General features: G+C 36.6%; 3 protein-coding genes across 3 annotated transcripts; 1 reads left to right on the top strand and 2 right to left on the bottom strand.

Moving 5' to 3' along the window:
- The first annotated feature begins 5,312 nt into the window (after positions 1–5,312).
- Positions 5,313–6,649, top strand: LOC113331959 (B-box zinc finger protein 23-like). The gene is made up of 2 exons (XM_026578600.1): positions 5,313–5,875; positions 5,959–6,649. The coding sequence occupies exons 1-2, from the start codon at positions 5,687–5,689 to the stop codon at positions 6,385–6,387; spliced, it is 618 nt and encodes a 205-aa protein (XP_026434385.1). The 5' UTR covers positions 5,313–5,686; the 3' UTR covers positions 6,388–6,649.
- Positions 6,650–7,114: 465 nt separating this feature from the next.
- On the bottom strand, positions 7,115–14,722 carry LOC113331958 (methionine S-methyltransferase-like). The gene is made up of 12 exons (XM_026578599.1): positions 14,361–14,722; positions 14,069–14,262; positions 13,784–13,990; positions 13,580–13,675; positions 12,627–12,815; positions 12,220–12,408; positions 11,900–12,136; positions 10,970–11,104; positions 10,332–10,637; positions 9,994–10,173; positions 8,374–9,330; positions 7,115–7,777 (listed from the first exon to the last, which is right to left on the bottom strand). Exons 1-12 carry the CDS (start codon positions 14,578–14,580, stop codon positions 7,451–7,453), a joined length of 3,237 nt encoding a protein of 1,078 aa, XP_026434384.1. The 5' UTR covers positions 14,581–14,722; the 3' UTR covers positions 7,115–7,450.
- Positions 14,723–17,394: 2,672 nt separating this feature from the next.
- Positions 17,395–19,594, bottom strand: LOC113331763 (NADH dehydrogenase [ubiquinone] 1 beta subcomplex subunit 3-B-like). Its single transcript, XM_026578403.1, has 2 exons — positions 19,270–19,594; positions 17,395–17,752 (listed from the first exon to the last, which is right to left on the bottom strand). The coding sequence occupies exon 1, from the start codon at positions 19,487–19,489 to the stop codon at positions 19,286–19,288; it is 204 nt and encodes a 67-aa protein (XP_026434188.1). The 5' UTR covers positions 19,490–19,594; the 3' UTR covers positions 17,395–17,752; positions 19,270–19,285.
- Positions 19,595–20,339: the final 745 nt, after the last annotated feature.

The raw sequence follows: 20,339 nt of genomic DNA, 5'->3' as shown, positions 1-20,339 counted from the left end.
TTTAAATCATAAGGAATGCATTCTTTGCAAACCGTGGCTATAATGTCCATGATTGATTCAAGTGAATCAAACCGATTTGGTTTCAATTGTGTTTTCTAAACAATTGAACAACTCTTTAACTAGTTTCATTTGAGTCATTTGAACTAGTTATGGTTAAGATGAATAAGGTTGATATGAGAGTAATCATATGGATAACCTCGGTTAACATTTGTGAACCAACCTGGTGTACACGTTTAGGTACGGTTACATAAACCTAAATGAGGGTGCGTTTCATTTGTGTGTAACAAGCTAAGTTCGATCTAACAGTTGAAAGATATTAGCTTGGTTGAATCAGGTTTCTCCTCTAACGGTGATTATTGAATGCTTTGTTACCAAGGTAACTTGGATTGCAAACCCTAATTTGAAAACTATATAAAGGAGAACTCTAGAAAATGGGAAAACTAATCCCCACACCTCATGTGTGTTACTAGTTGCATAACTAGAGTTGATTCTCCTTTAACCTTAGGTTTCTTCTCGAGACCCTGTATGTTAACGACTTGAAGACTTCATTGGGATTGTGAAGCCAGACCCAACTATTATCTTTGTAGTTGTGTGATCTGATCTTGTTGTTTCTATCGTGTTGAGTGCAATTGAAATAATTGGCTCGAGATTTTGTATCTCCGATAGGCAAGATAGAAAAGTAATCACGCACAAACTTCGTCTCATCGTTTGTGATTCCACAAAATAACTTGTTTCGCTATTCGATTAAGTTTAATGTGAGGTGATTGATAATACTAGACTGTTCTTCGGGAATATAAGTCCGGTTTATCAATTGGTTCCTTTTCACCTTTTATCAAAAGACGGAACAAAAACTCTTGGGTATTTCTGTGGGAGACAGATTTATTCACTCCTATAGACTTTTCTGTGTGAGACAGATTTGTCTATCAAGTCTTCGACTTTGGGTCGTAGCAACTCTTAGTTGTGGGTGAGATCAACTAAGGGAATCAAGTGTGTAGTATCCTGCTGGGATCAGAGATGTAAGGAACTCAACTGTACCTTGAATCAGTGTGAGATTGATTAGGGTTCAACTGCAGTCCAGTCCGAAGTTAATTGGTAGTAGGCTAGTGTTTGCAGCTTTTTAATACAGTGTGGTGTTCAATCTGGACTAGGTCCCGGGGTTTTTCTGCATTTGCGGTTTCCTTGTTAACAAAATTCTGGTGTCTGTGTTATTTCTTTTCCGCATTATATTTTGTTATATAATTGTAATATCACAGGTTGTGCGTTAAGATTAATCAATTAAAATATCCAACCTTGGGTTGTTGATTTACATTGGTTGACACTTGAACATTGGTCTTTGGTACCATTCAAGTTACTCCTCTTATTCAATCGGGCTCGCAGATTTATATTTGTTGATTGCGTTATGTCTTCCCTAGTGGCGTCTTCCAATGAAGAGTTTATCCACTGAATTAAGGCATGTGAGACTGGAGAATCATCATGGAGTGTGGTACGAGTATGCAATACAAAATCTGGTTCAACAATGAATTTTCTTTGTTTATCAACCAATGGCAAAGAGTCAGTTGTAGAAGAGTGGGCACCAATCTTATTCTTTAACTGAGATACATGGGAAACATGGTGTATGCGAAAGCCAACAGGAAGTTTAAGTTTATATGCCACTCTCTGTATCTTCTTAAGCACCTCAAAGGGTCCATAATATTTATAAGACAACTTGAAATGCTTTCTAAGTACCACTGAAGATTTCATGTAAGGTTGAAGCTTTAAAAATATTAAATCACCCATTTGAAACTCTCTATTAAATCTTTTTTGATCTGCAAAAAACTTCATTCTATTTTGGGCCTTTACCAAGTCATCTTTCAATAACTGCAACATATAATCTCTTTATTTTAAGTAATCCTCAACTTTAGCCACTGAAGTGGAAAAGATAAATGTGGAGGTTCGTAATCGTAGAGTTCCTGAATGGGGGTCATCTTTAAGCTAGTGTGGTATTTTTCGTTAAACCAGCATTCTGCAAGAGTAATCCAGTTATCCCACTGCCTAGGCCTGGTGCTAGTCATGCATCTCAAATACTATTCTACACATGCATTAGTTCTCTCAGATGTTCATCGGATTGTGGGTGATAAGAAGTGCCGAGGTTTAGTGTAGTACCTAAACTGCTGAACATTTCCTGCCAAAACTTCCTCACAAAAACTCTTTCTCAATCAGAAACCATAGTGCTAGAAAGACCATGTAACTTAAAAATATGAAATATAAAATCCTTAGCCACTAATATTGCAGTATATGGATGAACTAATGTGATGAAGTTACTATGCTTGGTGAGCCGATCAACCACCACCAAAATGACTGATTTTCTATTAGACATAGGTAATCACTCCATGATGTCCATCGATATGTGCTTCCAAGATGCTTTAGGGATATGAAATGGTTGAAGAAGACCAGTAGGTTAAGAGTGGTTAGTTTTAATTGATTGATCTTAACGCCTCCTAGTCTCACCACCACTTGAACATCTCCTCCTCCTAGTCTCACCACCACCACCAGCACCTCCTCCTATTCTCACACGACAACCATAGTCGCTATTATTTCTGATCCTCCACCAATACCAGATCTGCCTCATTTTCGTCCTCCTTCCTACCACTAGCTCCTCCTCTTACTCCCGAACTACCACCGATCCCATTACCATGTCCTAATGCTCCACCGACACTATCTCCGCCTCCTTATCTTCCTTCTCTAGTACCACCAACACCACCTTTTTCTCTTACCCTCACACCACCACCTTACGTACCCGCTATCATTTTCTGATCCTCCACAAATACCAGATTTGCATCTTCTTTCTGCACCAATGTCATTAGGGCCTCCTTATCTTACTCCAACATTACCACTACCAAAACTACCATGTTTGGATCCTATGCCAACACCATCTCCGCCGCATTTCAATTTTCATCCAAACCGATGTTGTGTTGGTGAAATGGAAGTTCTATTAAACCAGAATTGGTTTCAAAATATTTTGACTAAATTATTTGAAACAAATGTTTTTTCTGGTGAAACAGTAAGTTTATACTGAAACTCGATCTGGTTCCAACTGATTATATTGAATTTTGTCACTGAAACCTATGTTTAATTGGTGACAGTACAATAAGTTTAAGTTGAAACTTTAAAAAAATGTGTTTCTAACTAAATTTTCCGTACTTTTGTCGTCGAAATCAATATTGTTGGTGATACGTTTAATTTTTAGTTAATCAAGGTTTGGTTTCAATTGATTTTCTCGGTTTTATCATCGAAACCATTGTGTTGGTCAGATGGAAGTTTATGGTTTGGTTTCAACTATTTTTGGCAATTTCACCGACGTTGAGACCAATGTCTTTCGTCAGTGAATTGGTAGTTTTACGTTGAAACCAAGTTTGCTTTCAACCTTGTATGAGTATGTTGAGTGCTTTTCGCCTAAACTAATTTATTGGTGATACAATAACTATTTGTTGAAACCAGGTTGTTTAAAAGGAAGAAAAAAGTTTGACTGGGAGCTGACTCAGTTTGACTCAAATCTAAATAAAACTTGGTCGCTATTATAAAGTTGGGTATATTTGGGTTATGCCGGCTTGATTTAAAGAACAAAAATATTTTATAGACAGATTTGTTTATTTGAGAATTTTATACATCTTTATCACGGTTATTGCTAACAGGGAATGTACCAAATCCTATATAAGACAACAAGAAAATGTTTTCTTCGTATGGTATTTGGTAACCTCCCGATAAATTGGTATCCGTCATTAGGAGCCATGGGAGTTTTTGTAGCAGAAGAAAGAAATGTTTGGATGTATAAACCCGTGATGAGCATTTTCATTTTGGTATGAATAAATAAAAAAACTCGGATTTTTTCAGCAAATTTGATAGGATATGGGATGAAAAACTAGCTATGCAGCTGTATGAATAGTGTGCAGATGCAGATGGAATTAAAACACCATCGAGATTTCTACAATGACTCGAGTCGATATATCTATATCGTCTGGCTAAAATAGAACCACGCCCACACAGTAGATGGCTAATGTAAAACCACGTCTAAGTCTAATATTAGAATCACGTCTATGGTCTAGATTCTATTGACGTGGCCTTTGCATTTGAGTTAAGATCAGCTAGAATAATATCATATATGTATCAATGGGATTTTTCTTAAGAGTCAGTGGCATTGCAATCAAAGGACTGGGATCATTTATCACAAGGTCTTGACTCTTGCGACATAAGATTTTCTAATTAGGTAGAGTATATGATTGTTAGTGAGTAGCTAATTCTCAAAATATCCAGAGGTTGAGACTTGACATCAAGTTCTATGACGTGACGCTCCACACCAGCAGTTTAGCTTCAAGATCTCCATGGTGAACATAAAGCTAGAAATTGTGAACAATGTGGACATATATGTACCATTTAACCATATTACGATCCTCGCTAAGAGTAGGGAATTATCTCTTCCTAGATATACACTAATTTGGAAACTACCGTTGAAACATGTTAGGATTTTTCCTTTTATCTAGTCATGGACATGGAGAATCCTTGCTGGCTTAATGTTGATGTCTTTTGAACTTGTATATGTACTTTGTTTCCTTGGCTAGTTTGATACATTTGTCTATTATAGGCAGGCAAAAGATGGTGATGAGGAAGAAATGGGATGGAACTGTCTTCTGACTTTTAGTTGAGAAACAGAGGGACCACAGTTATGGGCCACAACCCCAATTGGATTTCATTTTGAATGGACAAAACTCTGCTACGATAGCAGTATCTACCAAGATTGTCGTGCCGTTCTTAAATTTCCATTTCCATTTTTATTTAATTTCTTTTTTTTTCTTTTAGCTAAGAAATGGCTTCTTCTGTTTTTGAGGGCTGGAAGTTCATTGCCATCGTCAAAATGAAAGCATAAAAAAAAACGAACTATGGGGTCAAGTCCTTGAAGCCAGATAAACGAAAGTGCCTAGACATGACTCATTGCATAGAATCCGAGTCGAAAAGTATCCATCACTTTGTACCGCATTTCCTTACTGTATCCTGATAGCTACCCTTTAATGTGAATATGGCAAGTTCTCCAATTGGCCAAGTTGACGAAGCCGAGCTCACAAAAACATTGATAGACCTTGAGTTAGGTTCCAACTTTAAAATCAACAAAATGGTACATGTACATAAGATCTAACAAAGTTGCTGCTATTATTCTAATAGTTCTAGATCTTTCTTGTTGTTTGATCAACAATCACTACTTTTCATTCACCAAAAATATCCCAAAATTAAATATCTTCTAAATTTTTCTTCTATTAATATTTTCCTTTTTGCCGCCTTGATTTTAAAGATATAACATCTATCTATTTATCTGTTCTATCTCTTTACCTATCCTAACCAACTCATACCAAACTATCTCCATTACTTTTCTGTTGTATCTGGCTCTGAAAACCGCTCTCTCTCTCTATCCAAACCAAACAGTCTCAACTGTCCGGAGATTCAAAACTTACCAATTGGTCTTTGTTCACTGTACTGCCTGAGAATTCTGTAGTTTTGCCTTCCCATGTGATTGTCAGCATCACTATTATCTCGTGATTAGGCGCTAAGGATATTTATACCGGCGTGTAAGCATTTTAGTGTAGTGATAGAAAGGGAATGAAGCAAAATCTATAACTGAAGTCAAGTAAGAAGAAGAGAGAAAGAAAGAATTGTAGAGATGAAGATACAGTGTGATGTGTGTGAGAAGGCAGAAGCAGTGGTGTTATGTTGTGCGGATGAGGCAGCGCTATGTTATAACTGCGACGAAAAGGTACACGCTGCTAATAAACTCGCGAGCAAACATCAGCGGATACCGCTACTTCATAATAATCATAACCGCAATCAACCTTCTTGTGATATCTGCCAGGTACTGCTCACTTTTGTTCAACACTTGATTTTTTTTTATAATGGTGTTGCTGTCATTCTGAATGGTCGTGAGAATATATGCAGGAAAAAGCTGGGTATTTCTTCTGCTTAGAAGATAGAGCATTACTCTGCAGAAACTGTGATGTTTCTATCCATTCTTCCACTCAGTCATCTCACCAGAGATTCCTTCTAACTGGTGTAAAACTCAATGATTTCCAGCAGCAGCAACAACAAATCACGGACTCCAAACCCTCAAGCTTATCTTATTTAAATTCCTCAATGACGCCAAGTAATGCAAATGGTTCTTCATCCCTCAACATTTCTTCTACAACTACAGATATGAATAACAACAACAGTACCTTCTCGGATATGAATAACAACAGTACCTTCTCAAGTGACCCGCACTTTTCTGATTGGCCATCGGATGAGATTTTCACCAACAGTACCAATTTAGACCAGAATTATGAATTCTCGCCTTCTGAATTTGAATCTTCTACCATAAGCAGCAGCTAGTGAAATTTCAATCAAAATTCATTCTTTTTGAACTTACTGAACAGGAGAACACAAGAGCCTGAGAATTCGTTAGGTGGTCTAAGAGCTCCAAACATTTCTTTATTTTGCTTTTATTTTTAGCATGTACCCCTTCCATGTAGTGTTTTTCACTATCCTTTGTTATTCATGTTGTATTTAAATCTGAGATTCTTCAATAGAAATCTCTTTGCTTTGAAGATGCTGTATGTAAACTTGGTTAATGTTGATTCACTATTTTTACTAATTTAAGAACTCAACCGCACTTTCTATTTAAGGATTCTTAACATAGCATTATTAACTGTTGTGTCTTTGCAAAGAATATGTAACAAGTGAAACAGTTGCAGACAGGAAAATCAAGAATTTTCTCATACAAAATCTAGATATTTCTTCCAACGAGAAACAGATATTTATGCACATGTGAAAAGAATGACAAGAATACCTTTTAAAAGTGCTCACGAAGACAAACTACACCTATCATTTGTTTACTTATGTGTTTGGTCAAAGGTGGCATTTGATTTAGAACACCACAATCAGTACAGCCCCTGCTTTATTGAATCCACATTCTTGAACTTTTTTGCTTTCCTTGCCTGTCATTTGGCACCTAAATCTAAGAATGTGAAGAATATGCAGATATTTAAGTGATTAACGCGACTCGTAAGTACCGTTTTATTGAAAGAAAAGCAATTCAGAGTAAAGAGTACACACACAATTAAACTGTAAGCTTTTAGTTTTATTAGAACCATCACAAAAACACAAACCCAACATGTGGAAGACGTAAATCAACATCAAGGTTTTACCAATTCACTTTACAGAACTGAATTCCAGTTTCAGAGAATACCATAAGAACAAATATATTCCCTCAAAAAGAATCAGAAACAGTCTTAATAATGGAAAAAAATTAAGGATAAAATTTATCATCGCAAGGGAACAGCTTTAGTTTTTACCTCCTCTTTGCGAGAACCTGGGTGGATTTCCATATTTATGAGGTATTTTAAACTTCAATCAGAAAGGCGTTGAAATGAACGGAAAGGAACTTGAAATTTTATTAGACCCCGAGGACAACTTTCTTGAATTTGGATATGCATTCCAATGCTTGTTCAAATTTGGTATCCTCCATGGCAATTGTGAAACGGCAGTAGCCAGTTCCACTCCATTTGCCACTATTGATGCATAAACCTGTTGCTTTGAAAATAGCTTCCCTGATATTTGAATCCTTGAGTATAGCTTCATAGGCATCAGTGACACAAGTGGAGTCGCCATTACTAGACGATTTATTGATTTTTAATGTTTTGCCCAGATAAGCAGATGGCTTTGCCATCATAGATACACCACCACTGCATTCAAGCACGTCCCATCCACAGCTCTTCAGTGCCTGTTAAAAAATAAGATTGTGACGATAATTGAATTTTAAAAATAATAGATTCGACAAAAACGAAAAACTGAAAACAGCACTGAAAACCAAAACAAAAAAAAATTTAGAAGACCACAAGAAAGCAACAATTGACTGGAAAATGCGCAATGCGGAGGTGATTTATCACCAGTTTCACTGTCACGGTATATAGGTATAAAGTAGTCTTGTACACCAAACCCACCTACTCCAAGTGTGGAATATGGCCTCTTAAAACATAACAGGGAATAAACCCTATAACCCTAGAGGAGGCTTCATATAATATACCAGAAATCAAACTATAAAAGGATCATGCAATAGCTAAGAGACTGAACTTCTAAAAGGAAGCGACACAGTTATGCAAATAGATTTGTCAGCTAGATGATTGGCAAAAATTTACAGAAAAAAATATTTTGCAAGTAATTGTGCCCATGTCAAGTTTGACCAAATGAAATTGGATGATAATGAAGGATGTCAATGAAAACATATAACTGGATTATCATACATGACCTAGGAAAGAAATAAAAGGTTTTAATTTGAGAAGGATTGTAACTGCAATTGCTGAAAAGTTAAAAGCTTACCTCCGTCATGCGTTTAGATCTATTCTGCAAAATCTGTTTCTGTTCCAGAATGCCTTCCAATAGATTCTGCACTTTCTGCTCTCTCTGAGCCAACAACTTCTTTATTGCATATTTGGTAGTGCTGTGAGGCTTGCTTAATCCTGAGAAGCTATTGAATGCATCAATCAATATAGGCTGATTCAGAACAAGGAAGCCAAATGCTAGCCCTCCGGTCAGCATCTCAAAAGACAATCCTCCGAGCAAAGAAACACAAAATGCTGAGTCACCAGAGGAACTCATCTTTGACAAAGTTTCCTCCAAATTCCAACTGGATTCATTGAATTCCAGTCCTGAGAAGGATGTATCAATAATGACTCTTGCTCCAAACTTAGCACAGACGGATAATATTCCCTGTAACTCTTCATTGCTATAAACAAGTCCAGTTGGGTTGATTGTCGGTCCTGAAAGATATAACCATGGTCTTTTTACCGTGCTAAGTAAGCCTGTGAGCACATCCTCTGAAAGCTTGAACCCAACTTCAGCCTCAGTTGGGATACTGGCAGTGTTCACTTTCATAAACTTTGCAGCGGAAACATAATTTCCATTTGAACCAGCTGGGAAGCACAATGTCCCACCTTCTTGAATACAACAAAGGACCAGCTTATTAAACAATGATAATGATGTGTCAGCATATAAGTATTCTGTGCAGCTATCTGTTGGGAACCCATATTTGCTCTTGATAAATTGCTGAATGCCAATCTTCAAATCAGTTTCAGATTCGACCATGTTTTGTCTCGCAAAACTCTCAAAGATAGCTGCCTTCACCGGAGAAGGAACATGCAAGAAGCTTTGATCAACATCCATGTGAATTAGTGATGAGTTCTCTGCTTCACTAATATTCAGCTCAGCGTCACTAAGGGCTGTAACAGCAGAACTTGAAAATCCGATCATTTCAACTGATTTAGTATGGGATTCTCTCTGCACAAAATAGAAGAAGATTAAAATTTACCAAAACCATGTCAACTCCATTAAAACACATAAGTTGTTGGGCGACACAACCATTTAAATGAATGATTTACACCATCGAGTGTCACCCAATGATGTTACAACTTTTTGAACTTTGAAAGGGATATACAACTCAAGAGCAGCAAATGTTCCTAACATGTTAATTCACCAACATAACTAATTTTAACCCTTGTGATAACAGAAAAAACCACTTTTTCAGGACTAATTACCACTGTAACAGTATTATTGCTCAAGTCTTTAAGCCTCACGTGGCAGTTGATACCCAAAATCTCTTCCTGTGCCGCACATTTTTTTATGCGATCCAAATCCAAGTATAGAAGGAAACACAATTTATTAAGTGACCTACACAGCATATTCTTTTAACCAATCAGGATAGAAAAAGAAAACAAATTTGGTGGCCTATTCCCAAAATCTCGCTTTCATCCTCCGTCCACCTTTCCAAACGATAAAGTATTTAAATGCCTTCTGTGACAAAATATTTTGTACTACAAACAGGGAAGAAAAGGAAGACTGGCAAGATGCAACTGCGGTAGACATTCTGCTTCAGTTCACGGACTTTGGAAATGATAGACCAAAATTCTTATCAAAAGATAAAAACTAATAGACACAACATACCTCTGCAGGTGGATGCCGATTCGCAAGCTGAAATGCTAGAAGCTCGTGGAGGATACAACTATAATAGTATTGACTAAACAGAGCTGTGTGGCCTTCTAGTAACTCCACAGTCTTAGATAGCGCAGTGAAAATAGCATCCTCTTCCGAAATGACGAAGGCTACTTCAAGATCTGAATAAACCTGAACCAATTATCCAGTTTCACACCATTATAAACAGAAAAACAAATATAAGAATAAGACTCTTTAAAGAAAAGACCCAAATGATGAGCTATTTTGAGTTGAACTTAAACAATGCCGATCAAGATCACCAGATAAACTCTATGAAGAGGAAAGCATACTTGATTTTTCACTAGACCACATAGGATTGCCGCATGCGAGGGCAGGGTACTTCTTGCAAGATATTTCAGGACCCCATTAGAACCAGGCAGACTGGAGAGCTCAAAATGGTCAGATATGTCTATGAAGAGTCGAGAACCTACGTCTCTTGTAGTGTCTAACAGGTGCTCAAAAGCGGAACTTGTAACAGACTCAAAATGAGCCATCCCTGTAACCACAACCTGTGGTTTGAGCTTCTTTATCAATTCTATCATCAGGTCTGATTGGCGTGGAGCATCAATCACAGTTATAACATCCTCTGTTGCCCCCTGTCATTTTAGAAGAATTATTTACATTTGCTTGCTCAATCATGCAATAATTGTAACAATTAAAAATCAATAATGAAAAAGGAAATATTACAACCAAGTGAGGTCCTTGGGGACATTGATTAGAATGAGAAGTTTCTCTAAAAACCCATACTCTCTTAAATTGGTGAATAATCAGATAGTAGATCCGTATTGAATTTGAAAGAACTTTCAATTTCAATTTCAGAGGCATACCTAAATCTGTTCTTCTCAGTAAAATGGAACAGCCAAGGAAATCAAATAATCTACACAAGTGTAAGCATATAACTTGATGAATTAATATAGCAATATCATACCTCATTCGGTAAAGATGTCAACCATTGCTTTGGTAAATGTCTAGTCAAATGTTCGTCAACAATGGCAAGGCGTGGGGAGAAAAGTCGAAGAGCATTTTCAATAGCCACAGCCCTGGATGGAAAGACAACAACGTTCTGGCAACAATAAGGAAACGTTAGACATATGCGTACGTGCATGGATGAGCATAAACTCACTTCCAAATTTCTGCATAGCCCGCAAATATCATTTTTTAAAGTATAGCAATCCCAATACAAAAGTTTTACATTTTTCCTCGCGCTAAAACTATTAATCATTTCTTAAAAATAGAAGCCAGGGACATGCATAAACTTTCAAAGCTCGAGGTGCTAACTACAAAACATTTGTACATTATACGTTTTCTTTTTGCAACAGATGTACTTACTCCTTCATCCAAAACAATCATTATCATCAAATGTATTAGTTAAACGAGAATCACATAATGCATAGGAGGACATAATCTTTTTATTTTCTTTTTCTTTTTACTTCCCATAGTGATAAACTAGGTTGTAGTGTCCTATAACTCTTGACAAATTATACTACTAGGGATGAAGAGATGGGACAAAATGAAAACAGTAGTTCCGAAGATAATATATCTGATACTGACATTTAAAGTATAAGATATCATTTTAACAAGTGAAAAACTAGGATAGTTTACTGCATGAAGATCTTTTATGAGTATGTAAGTGTGATACAAAGTGAAGTATATAGAAGAACTTGTGCAATCAAACCACAGGTAAAGTAGTGAAACTCATAAGCATGAGAAAACAGAATAACTTAACAACCAGTAAGTGTTCTTGTGGTAGGTACTATTAATGCAGAATGCATGTAAAGATGCATTGAGACCTTCACAAATATGAAAGAAAAGAATCACATATTCATATGATAGAAATGAAGTCAGAGGGTCTCCTTACATCATTTTTCAGTGGAATATGGTGGTATACTTTCATAAAGCCTGCAATAAGGTTGCGGAATTGACTGCTTCCAGCTGGAGGCTCGTATGTGAAAAATGAGTTTTCTTTCAAAACACTAGCAAGGTAAGCTAAGAAAGGGATCTTCTCATCAGCAACAGCATCAGCTTCAAATGATAAATCCAGGGAATTGCTAATGTCTTGGAACCCATTTTTAAGAAAATCAAATATTATCTTAACCTGTAAATTTACCTAACGTATCAGCATCTACCATTTGCTAAATAAACCCAACAGCAAAGAGTATGTTTAAGTAAAGTGCATACTTGATTTGGCTGACGGAGTTGACAACTGTACACAGATAAAGCATGTGAGATACGGCCACCAGCTTTTCCATAGGCCAAGGCTGTTCTGGCACAGATAGGCTGGTCACCCACAAGTCTCATAAAGAACTCAAAACGGTGGCGGCTGTTCTTCTCAATTTCAACTAGAGCTGAGATATCTGTATCAGCAGCCTGCATAAATTACATCACCGTGAAAGCATTTAATTCATGGACTGAGTGATGTTTGCTGATTGAAACCAAATACTTCGTGAATGTTGAATAGGAACTAGAAAAGATTGAAGTTTGACAGTAGAACCAACATAAAGAAGTTAAAATAAAATAAAAAATTCTAAAAAACATCTTGTCCTCCTCAGTCACCTTAAACGGATGAAACTGTGTATCACCTATACCTGGAGAATTTTAGTTTGCCAAAGCTGCATCACTTGGATACCACGACGCTCAAATAGCCGCTTGCACACACCTTGTCCTGGGCGGCCTCCAATATTGAAGATCATGATTCCCATGGGTTTGATGACTGCTATGCTTTCCTCAACTGCTCGAGCAATTAGCCCCAAGCCAAACTGATCCTCTACAAAACCCTGAAACGAAGAAATGACATATTTCAGTAGCAATCCTCTGTCTCAGTGTTCTACAACAGATAATAACATGCTTCAGTGTAAGAACACCTCACAAATAAAAAGCAGATAATTACTGAAAACATCTTAAACCGAACTGCAACATGCAATACAAATGGAGAGGTTCTTTCTCGAAGCTACATTCAAGCAAAAATAAAATAAAATGAAGCTGCGGTATACTGGTCCAAAACTCCTCCATATGTCCTCACTCTCTACATAGTTAGATCTACTTTTACCCTTTGACAAGGTCCAGTTGTTCCTTGAAAACCTTTATTTGGCATTGACTGCTAACAATTTCAATCTGACCTAATAGAAGATGTAGGATATCATACAGTATGCATCATATATATGTTATAAGAAATTGATATTTCAAATTTTTTTTGGCACTTTCACCTTTTCCCGCAATTCAACCAAGTAAGCAATGTTCAGTATATACTACTCTTCTTTCCCATTCCAAATTCTCAGATACATAAACAACAGAAGGAGAGTTATTTATAAATCAAGAGTAAGAAATTTAGAATCTAAAGGTAATACCATTACAAGAATACTAATTATAGACCAAATTATGTTCTTCCAAAGTTGTTGGATTACCAGTGCAAACCAAATTCATGTCCCTGTATTAATTCTAATCTTATGTTCTTCCAAAGCATGCAAATGGATATTGAATCAGTTAATCAAATTAAAGCACCATATAAGTCAAGGAGATGTAGGGAAGGAACTATTCTGACCTGAAGAGCACAGTAATTGCTCAAGGAATACAAGAATTCTTCACTTGCATTTTCAGTAACCAATTTTGACATAGCCTCTGGATTTGGGTTCAAAATCTAACCAAAAGAAAACAACTTAGTTAGCCGAACTTAAAATATTCATTCAGCAACAAAAGCATTAAAGCACCTAATAAACTATCATTGAAGCTACAGAAAATCATATACCTGTGGTATACAGCCGATAATTCGTTCAAGATCAATTTTATTATCCCGACAATACGACAAGAGATCAGATTCATGAAACTCCACTCTATCAAGTAGTGTCTTCTTTTCAGCATCATAAATTGGTTGTCCATTATCATCCAACGCATTTAGATATAGATTTATTCGCGCAATTTTAATGGCTCTAGGATTTATATCAAGTCCATAAACCTATACAAAACAAAACATTACACTGATTACTACCTCCTAAATGATAAAAAAAAAATCAACAGCGATTAAGAAAGTCACCTTGGAGGGAGAGCATTTATCAGCAAGAGCAATAGAAATCCAACCATTACCACAACCAAGTTCAGCAATAGTCTTATCTTTAAACATAGAATCAGGATGTCTGTTCAATCCTTCGTAAAAAGTGAATGACCAATCTTCTGGTATAAAAATACTTGGAATCTCCATCATTCCTAATTTCTTCCTTTTCTGATACCCTAAACAAACCAAAAGAAAAAAACTCAAAATCAAAATCAAAAAAAAAAAAACACACTAAAAACGATCATCGATCAATTGAGCAGGTTTACATATATACCTTGGTAATCAGATAGAGGAATCTCATGAAGACGGAAATGATATTTATCAAAACAAAGATCTGATGATTCTTTAGATGATTCGAATTTCTTTTGAAGATTAGCCATGAAAATACGAGCTTCAACTCTAGTATTCGGATCATCTAGTCTTGATAAAAGGTTTTTGAATGCACCGTATGCTGCATCACCTGATGGTTCACATTCCTTCAAGAACTCATCCATTATTACGATCACCAACGAATGAATCAACAGTAAAGATATTTTTTCTGTAGATGAAAATTCTAAAGACCTAGAAAAAGAAATATGACGAAGCAGAATAGTAGTCTAGTCTGTGACTCTGTTTAGTAAGCTGTGAGGTTTAGCCTCTATATATAATAGTGTGGTGGTGGTGGTGGTATTATGACGCTACTTTTCTACCATTTGAGGGGCTAATGAGAATGGACACGTCAATTCTACCAACGCCGGGGATTCAGGAAATTGTATTATACTAAAGCAGGTAATCATTGATATCGCAGACTACTAGCCTGCCATATAATTTCGTGGCCCGATGGGATAATCATAGGAATCAATATGATTCCCAGGAAAATAATATGGATGGACCACCGAGCTTGGGGCTACCCACTCCCTTGAGCATTCTTCCACGACTTTTCCTTTGTGGTCGGTCTTACGTAGAACATGGTAGTACCGATCAGAAGCAGTAGTCTTACGTTGGAATCCAACCTATTTCAAGTGTGTAAAAAGCATTGAATGTCAAGTCTAGTGGCTTTCAAGTTGGGGCTTTTCATAGAAAATCCAAGAAGGGTTCCATGATTTGGTGGAAGGGTTCGTGGAATCCATCTAAACGCTAATAAGAATAGCGCTAAACGCAAATAAGATTGACGCTAAAAAAACGCCATTAAGAATTGCGTTCTTTTTTATCCATAGATTTAAAATGAGTTGTTGAAATCTAACGGCTGAAAAAAAAAAAGCTCAATTCTTAATTGCGTTTTTTTAGCTTCATTCTTAATTGCGTTTTTTTAGTTCCATTAAGAATAGCGTTTCTACTATTCCACCATTACACTTGCGCTTCCATCCACAGTTCCAAGTGCTGAGGTGGCGTGGAAGATGAAACATAGATGGATTCCACCATAAGACTTGCTCTCATCGTAGCTTGGTTGTCTTTGAACAATGGTTAAATATGAATGTTTGATCATCATATAGCACAATTGTTTTTTGGAGGTTTGTTTTGGCTAAGTCTTATGGGTTAGATTGAGCGGCTAGATTAGCAGAAATGTTTTGTAATTTAGAAAAAAAATGTTGTTTATTTGTTAACACTACTAGTTCTCTCTCCTAACAGTTGCTTGCAGGTGAACTAACAACTAGATAGTTACGCTGAATCATTCAACTTTGGGGAAATCACCTTTTCGCAGAATGGTTAAGCATTGGGCGATTTAACTCAGATCTGATGGTTGAATTTTAAAGTGCTGAACCGTTCATCGCCAGCGACGGGCGATGGTCCCAGCTGATGTGGACTGCTAATCTAACTGCTAAATGACTTGCCATTTAGCACTTCATGAGACTTACCCTTAATGGGGAGTTATTTTGTGACTAGCTAGTTGCACAAGATTTATCTCTCTGTTACATACTCCAAGGTCTGACAAACTCCCTTACATTTCCATGTTCCCGAGAGTACTACTTACAAACAATGGATTCAATGTTGCGAATGACTTGCCCATTTGGCCCTAAGCTCCGAACTACCTAGTTGTTGAGAAGTAGAAAAGCATAAAATTGTGATAACGGAAGGAAATTTCGGACCATTTGGCTTTTGTCGTCCACCAACATTCACTAACAGACACTTTCTCTCTTTCTGATAAACCCACCAGCCACAGGCACAGAACCACAACTATATAAAACAATTTCATGCGCAGTTATCTTTTGGGGCATGCTAAAAAAGATTAGATTTATCATCTGGTGACCGACAGATTTTGCTCGACGACTATAAAATGAACTATGCATAATACAGTATATTATGTGTAGGGACTTGGAGCTGGAATTGATCCAAGACTCTGTATCTGTCATTTTGGTACTATTTTGATATTGGTAGCTAGTATAATTGGAGTACGGACACCATAATATTTTGTTTAGTAGGTAACTCGGATGAGGATTAACAAAGAAAAAAAATGAAAGAATTTAAGATTCTCCCAGCAAAACAAAAAAACAAAAATGTAAACGTGTATTAATAAAGTCCTGATAGAATTAGTTGGAAACATTGCATCACTTGTGCCAACTTTAATGAGTAGATAGATTCAAACACTGAAACATGAAAGGAGTTCAGCTCCAGTCCACCCGCCTGTGCAGCGCACGCGTGGGATTTCTGACTTTCTGTGTGTGCGCACTGTGTGGTGTATAACGTCTAAGATGATGCCACAAGTACGTGCTAAGAGGAGAGCATCCATAGATGCAGTAGGTCTTGGCACATGCATGCTAGATATGCCTTGCAGTTAATGCAACAAGAAGGCAGACCGCGTCAATAGGATGGAAGCTCAGTTGCTGATAGAGATGTTCGAATCTTAGAGAGGTTGGAAATCTTTTTAAGGACGAATAGAGAGACTATTTGTCTTGTTTCCTTCAACACATTTAGTTCTTAGCTTGTCGTTTCCGTTGAACCATGTAAATCTCTGTGTGATTGGTAACTTAGCTTGTCATGTGAGTGTTACAATTTGTTAGTTCATATATTCTGTAGCTTGTAACCGCTAAGATAATCATGGGGTAAATCGTTTTGAGTGCTAAACCAAGTTAAAGAGGACGCAAGTGAACTATACAAAGGCAAAGTGAATCCTACAGTACCACAGCTGGTAAAATCAGTGAGCTTAATGAACCCATGTTTTTGTAGCGCTGCCTTTTCTACTTCTTTCTACTGCATGAATTATGATCCACCACCCTATCACCAGAGTTCTTTATCACTGACATTTACAGAGCCTCTATACTACTCAAGCCAATCAACCGCATACTCCATGTCATATTGGGTTTTCTACTATGCATTATGCAGGATATATGAAAACATAACCGTGCATAAATTACAATTGATCCAGTATGTTAATTCACACATCAATTTTCATGAAGCAGCAATAGGTTGCTAAGGGTGTTCATACATGAGACACTAAATGAATGCACATTTTCATGCAGCATCAGCTTGTAAATTTCTTGTACAAATGCAACACAACTTATTTAGCAAGCAAATCAACTAAAGATTGCCGTTCACGTCAATGAAACTTAAGTCAATGCCGACATTAAAGAAAAACAAAAACAAGGGTAAGGAAATAAACATAAGAGAATGTCAAGTTTCAATCTTTCCCATAAACATATTTTCGTGCAATGGCAATCTAAGTTTCATTCCATCCCTGAAAATTTCTGCCTGCAATGTAAAACAATCAACTAATTAGACAATGAAGCAAGCAGATCTTAGCATCAAAAGTTCAACACCTGCTAATTAGTATGTAATAATTCTGCTAATTTCACAAGGCTTTTGACTGATCCTCTGCATCCTCGCTGCAATAATCTGATAGTTTGTTGATGCTGGGTGTTTTCAACTTAGGAACTGAACTTATAAGCACATCCTAAAGTTCACTTACCAACACATGTTTAGACTATTAGATATTATTGCAACTACGGAATGTAGGATTTGGACGAAGTATCCTTACCCTTGAATGCCAAAATCTAATGCTTTAACATATTCTAATTATAAACAAACGACATCTTTGGTTGCATTCTAAGTTTAGGTGGAGCTAATCTGAACGACACATCGGCGACTCAATTGCCAATAATTCAGATGCTGAAACAGCAAACCCTATTAATATAAGCTGGTGGTACCCAGATCTTAAACCCTGCTCAGTAACTCACACGAGAAAGTAAGGAAAGCCAAAATATTCTTGACCAGATTACATAAACATATGAAATCCTTACCCTAGTAGTCTTTGTACAGAAGGCAAACAAAACTATGGGTGACGAAGTTGCCAGAGGGAAAAAAAAAACATGGCATATACCAGTAACACTCCCACATTCATAGTATCGAGTGGGCGGCATCAATTGATACTAAAGATGTCTTTAGCAGACACGAATCATCGATTTCAGTGTATAAGCTCAAGATCAATATGGATAGACATGGAAAAACATATACATCAACAGTAACACATTAAGATACAGTACATGTTGTTCCTCAAACCAAGCGTCCAGCTATATGTAGTCCACGCTTTTAAAGGGACGTAAATTTACTTAAGCCACAATTGTGTTATAGCTAAGGACTTTATAATACATACATCCAATTGTGGCATGATGGATAAGAAGTTGATCAATTTCAGGTGTCAAGATCCTAAAGAGTCTTGAGAACCATTTGGTTAGATACCCCATTCATGCACTAATTAGTAAAACCCAGCAACTCATGCTCAGATGTCAAATATCTACACAGCCTAAATTTTTAATGCGACAATATCATACCCAAACAATTCTTATCCGGGAATTCTAAAGTTTGAACAAATAACTTCAGGAATAAAAAAACAAAACTTATCAAGACTGAATTCATTTCTGAATCGAACTCCTAAATAAACCTGAAACAACATACCCAGCTGAAATGCTGCAGAGTGATGATGAATTAGATTGCGAAGGGCAATTAAGGTTTTCACTAAGTGATGATTGTTATGACGAGCTAAACGAGTTGCAGATATGAAATGACCTTAATGACAAATCACGATTCCTAATTAAACAATAGCCACAAATACGAAGAACAATAACCCTGAATCTCAGCTGATTAACAGAAACCCTAATTATATAGCTAAACGGAGAAACCCCCAAACTTTAATAAACTATTCGAATCGGATAAACATAAAAAAAAAAAGAATTACTGAAACAAAGATAAAGAAAGGAGAGAATGATTACCTGAAATGAGATCTGTTTAGTGAGAATGAGAAGAAGAAGTAGCAGAAGGGGCATAAAACTTGTTGTAAGCAGCTTCACCAACGAGATAAAAACCAAAAGCAACTATAGCAATACCAAGACCAGGTGTAGCATGCCTAAATTGATTCCCAATCATCGGATGCTTCCTCCATTCATCCCGTCTTTTGAAGAACTCTCCTGTTGGTCCTAATGGTTTTGCCATTTCTCCAAGATATTCTTTGTTTCGAAGAAAACTGTGAATTTCTTTGTGTGTGTTTTGGGGTCAGATGAGAGATAGAAAATGAACTTAAAAGGAGGAGATCGGTTCCAACTGGATTGGAACCTAGAACCATAAACCATTTGAGGCAATGCTATGTTCAGACTTTAGGGCAGTTCCAATGGGCCAAGTTAAATTTGCCCATCTATGGTCCAAGACTCCAAGTGGATGGCAAAATCTACTAGTCACTCTATTGTATAAGACATAAGACTGGATCTTATGGCTCTTCTCAAGCCATTCCCAAATCACTTTCCATGTCAGCTTGGGAAAAGCCTAGTCCCTATGGCAATTCGCCATTTCAACAGTGGACGGGCAATGATTGTCCGTTTTTTAAGAAAAAATGAACAATGGACAATGGATATCTGTTTCATCTACACTATTTTGACCGGTCAAGAACGTATGACCCACAACCATTAAGTGTTTGCGAATTAATAGTTTTTTAGCTCCTTTTGATCGTGTGTTTATCAAATTCTTCGTTACTTAACTATTCTAATTTTTTAATTCTCACGTCGTTAAAAATATTGAAGTGAAAGAAACTATGCAAAGATCAATACGCTTTTGATTTTGACATAATCTTTTTAGTTTTTCTTTTTATATAGAATACTGATTAGAATCATTAGATTTAGGGTTTTCTTCTATGAGATTCTTTTTCTTCTTTATAACTGTTACAGATTTAGGGTTTTTAGTATTTTTGTTAGACCATTTATAAGAAGATAAAACACCCAAAAATCAAGATTTTGCTCTTATAACCCTTATTTAATTTATTTTTTGTATAAATCCTTGTTGGTTTAAAATG

The sequence above is a fragment of the Papaver somniferum genome, unplaced genomic scaffold, assembly GCF_003573695.1.
Source record: "Papaver somniferum cultivar HN1 unplaced genomic scaffold, ASM357369v1 unplaced-scaffold_128, whole genome shotgun sequence".
NCBI classification, from domain to species: domain Eukaryota; kingdom Viridiplantae; phylum Streptophyta; class Magnoliopsida; order Ranunculales; family Papaveraceae; genus Papaver; species Papaver somniferum.
Note: the sequence above shows the minus strand (reverse complement) of the source record. Positions and strands in the feature narration are given on the sequence as shown.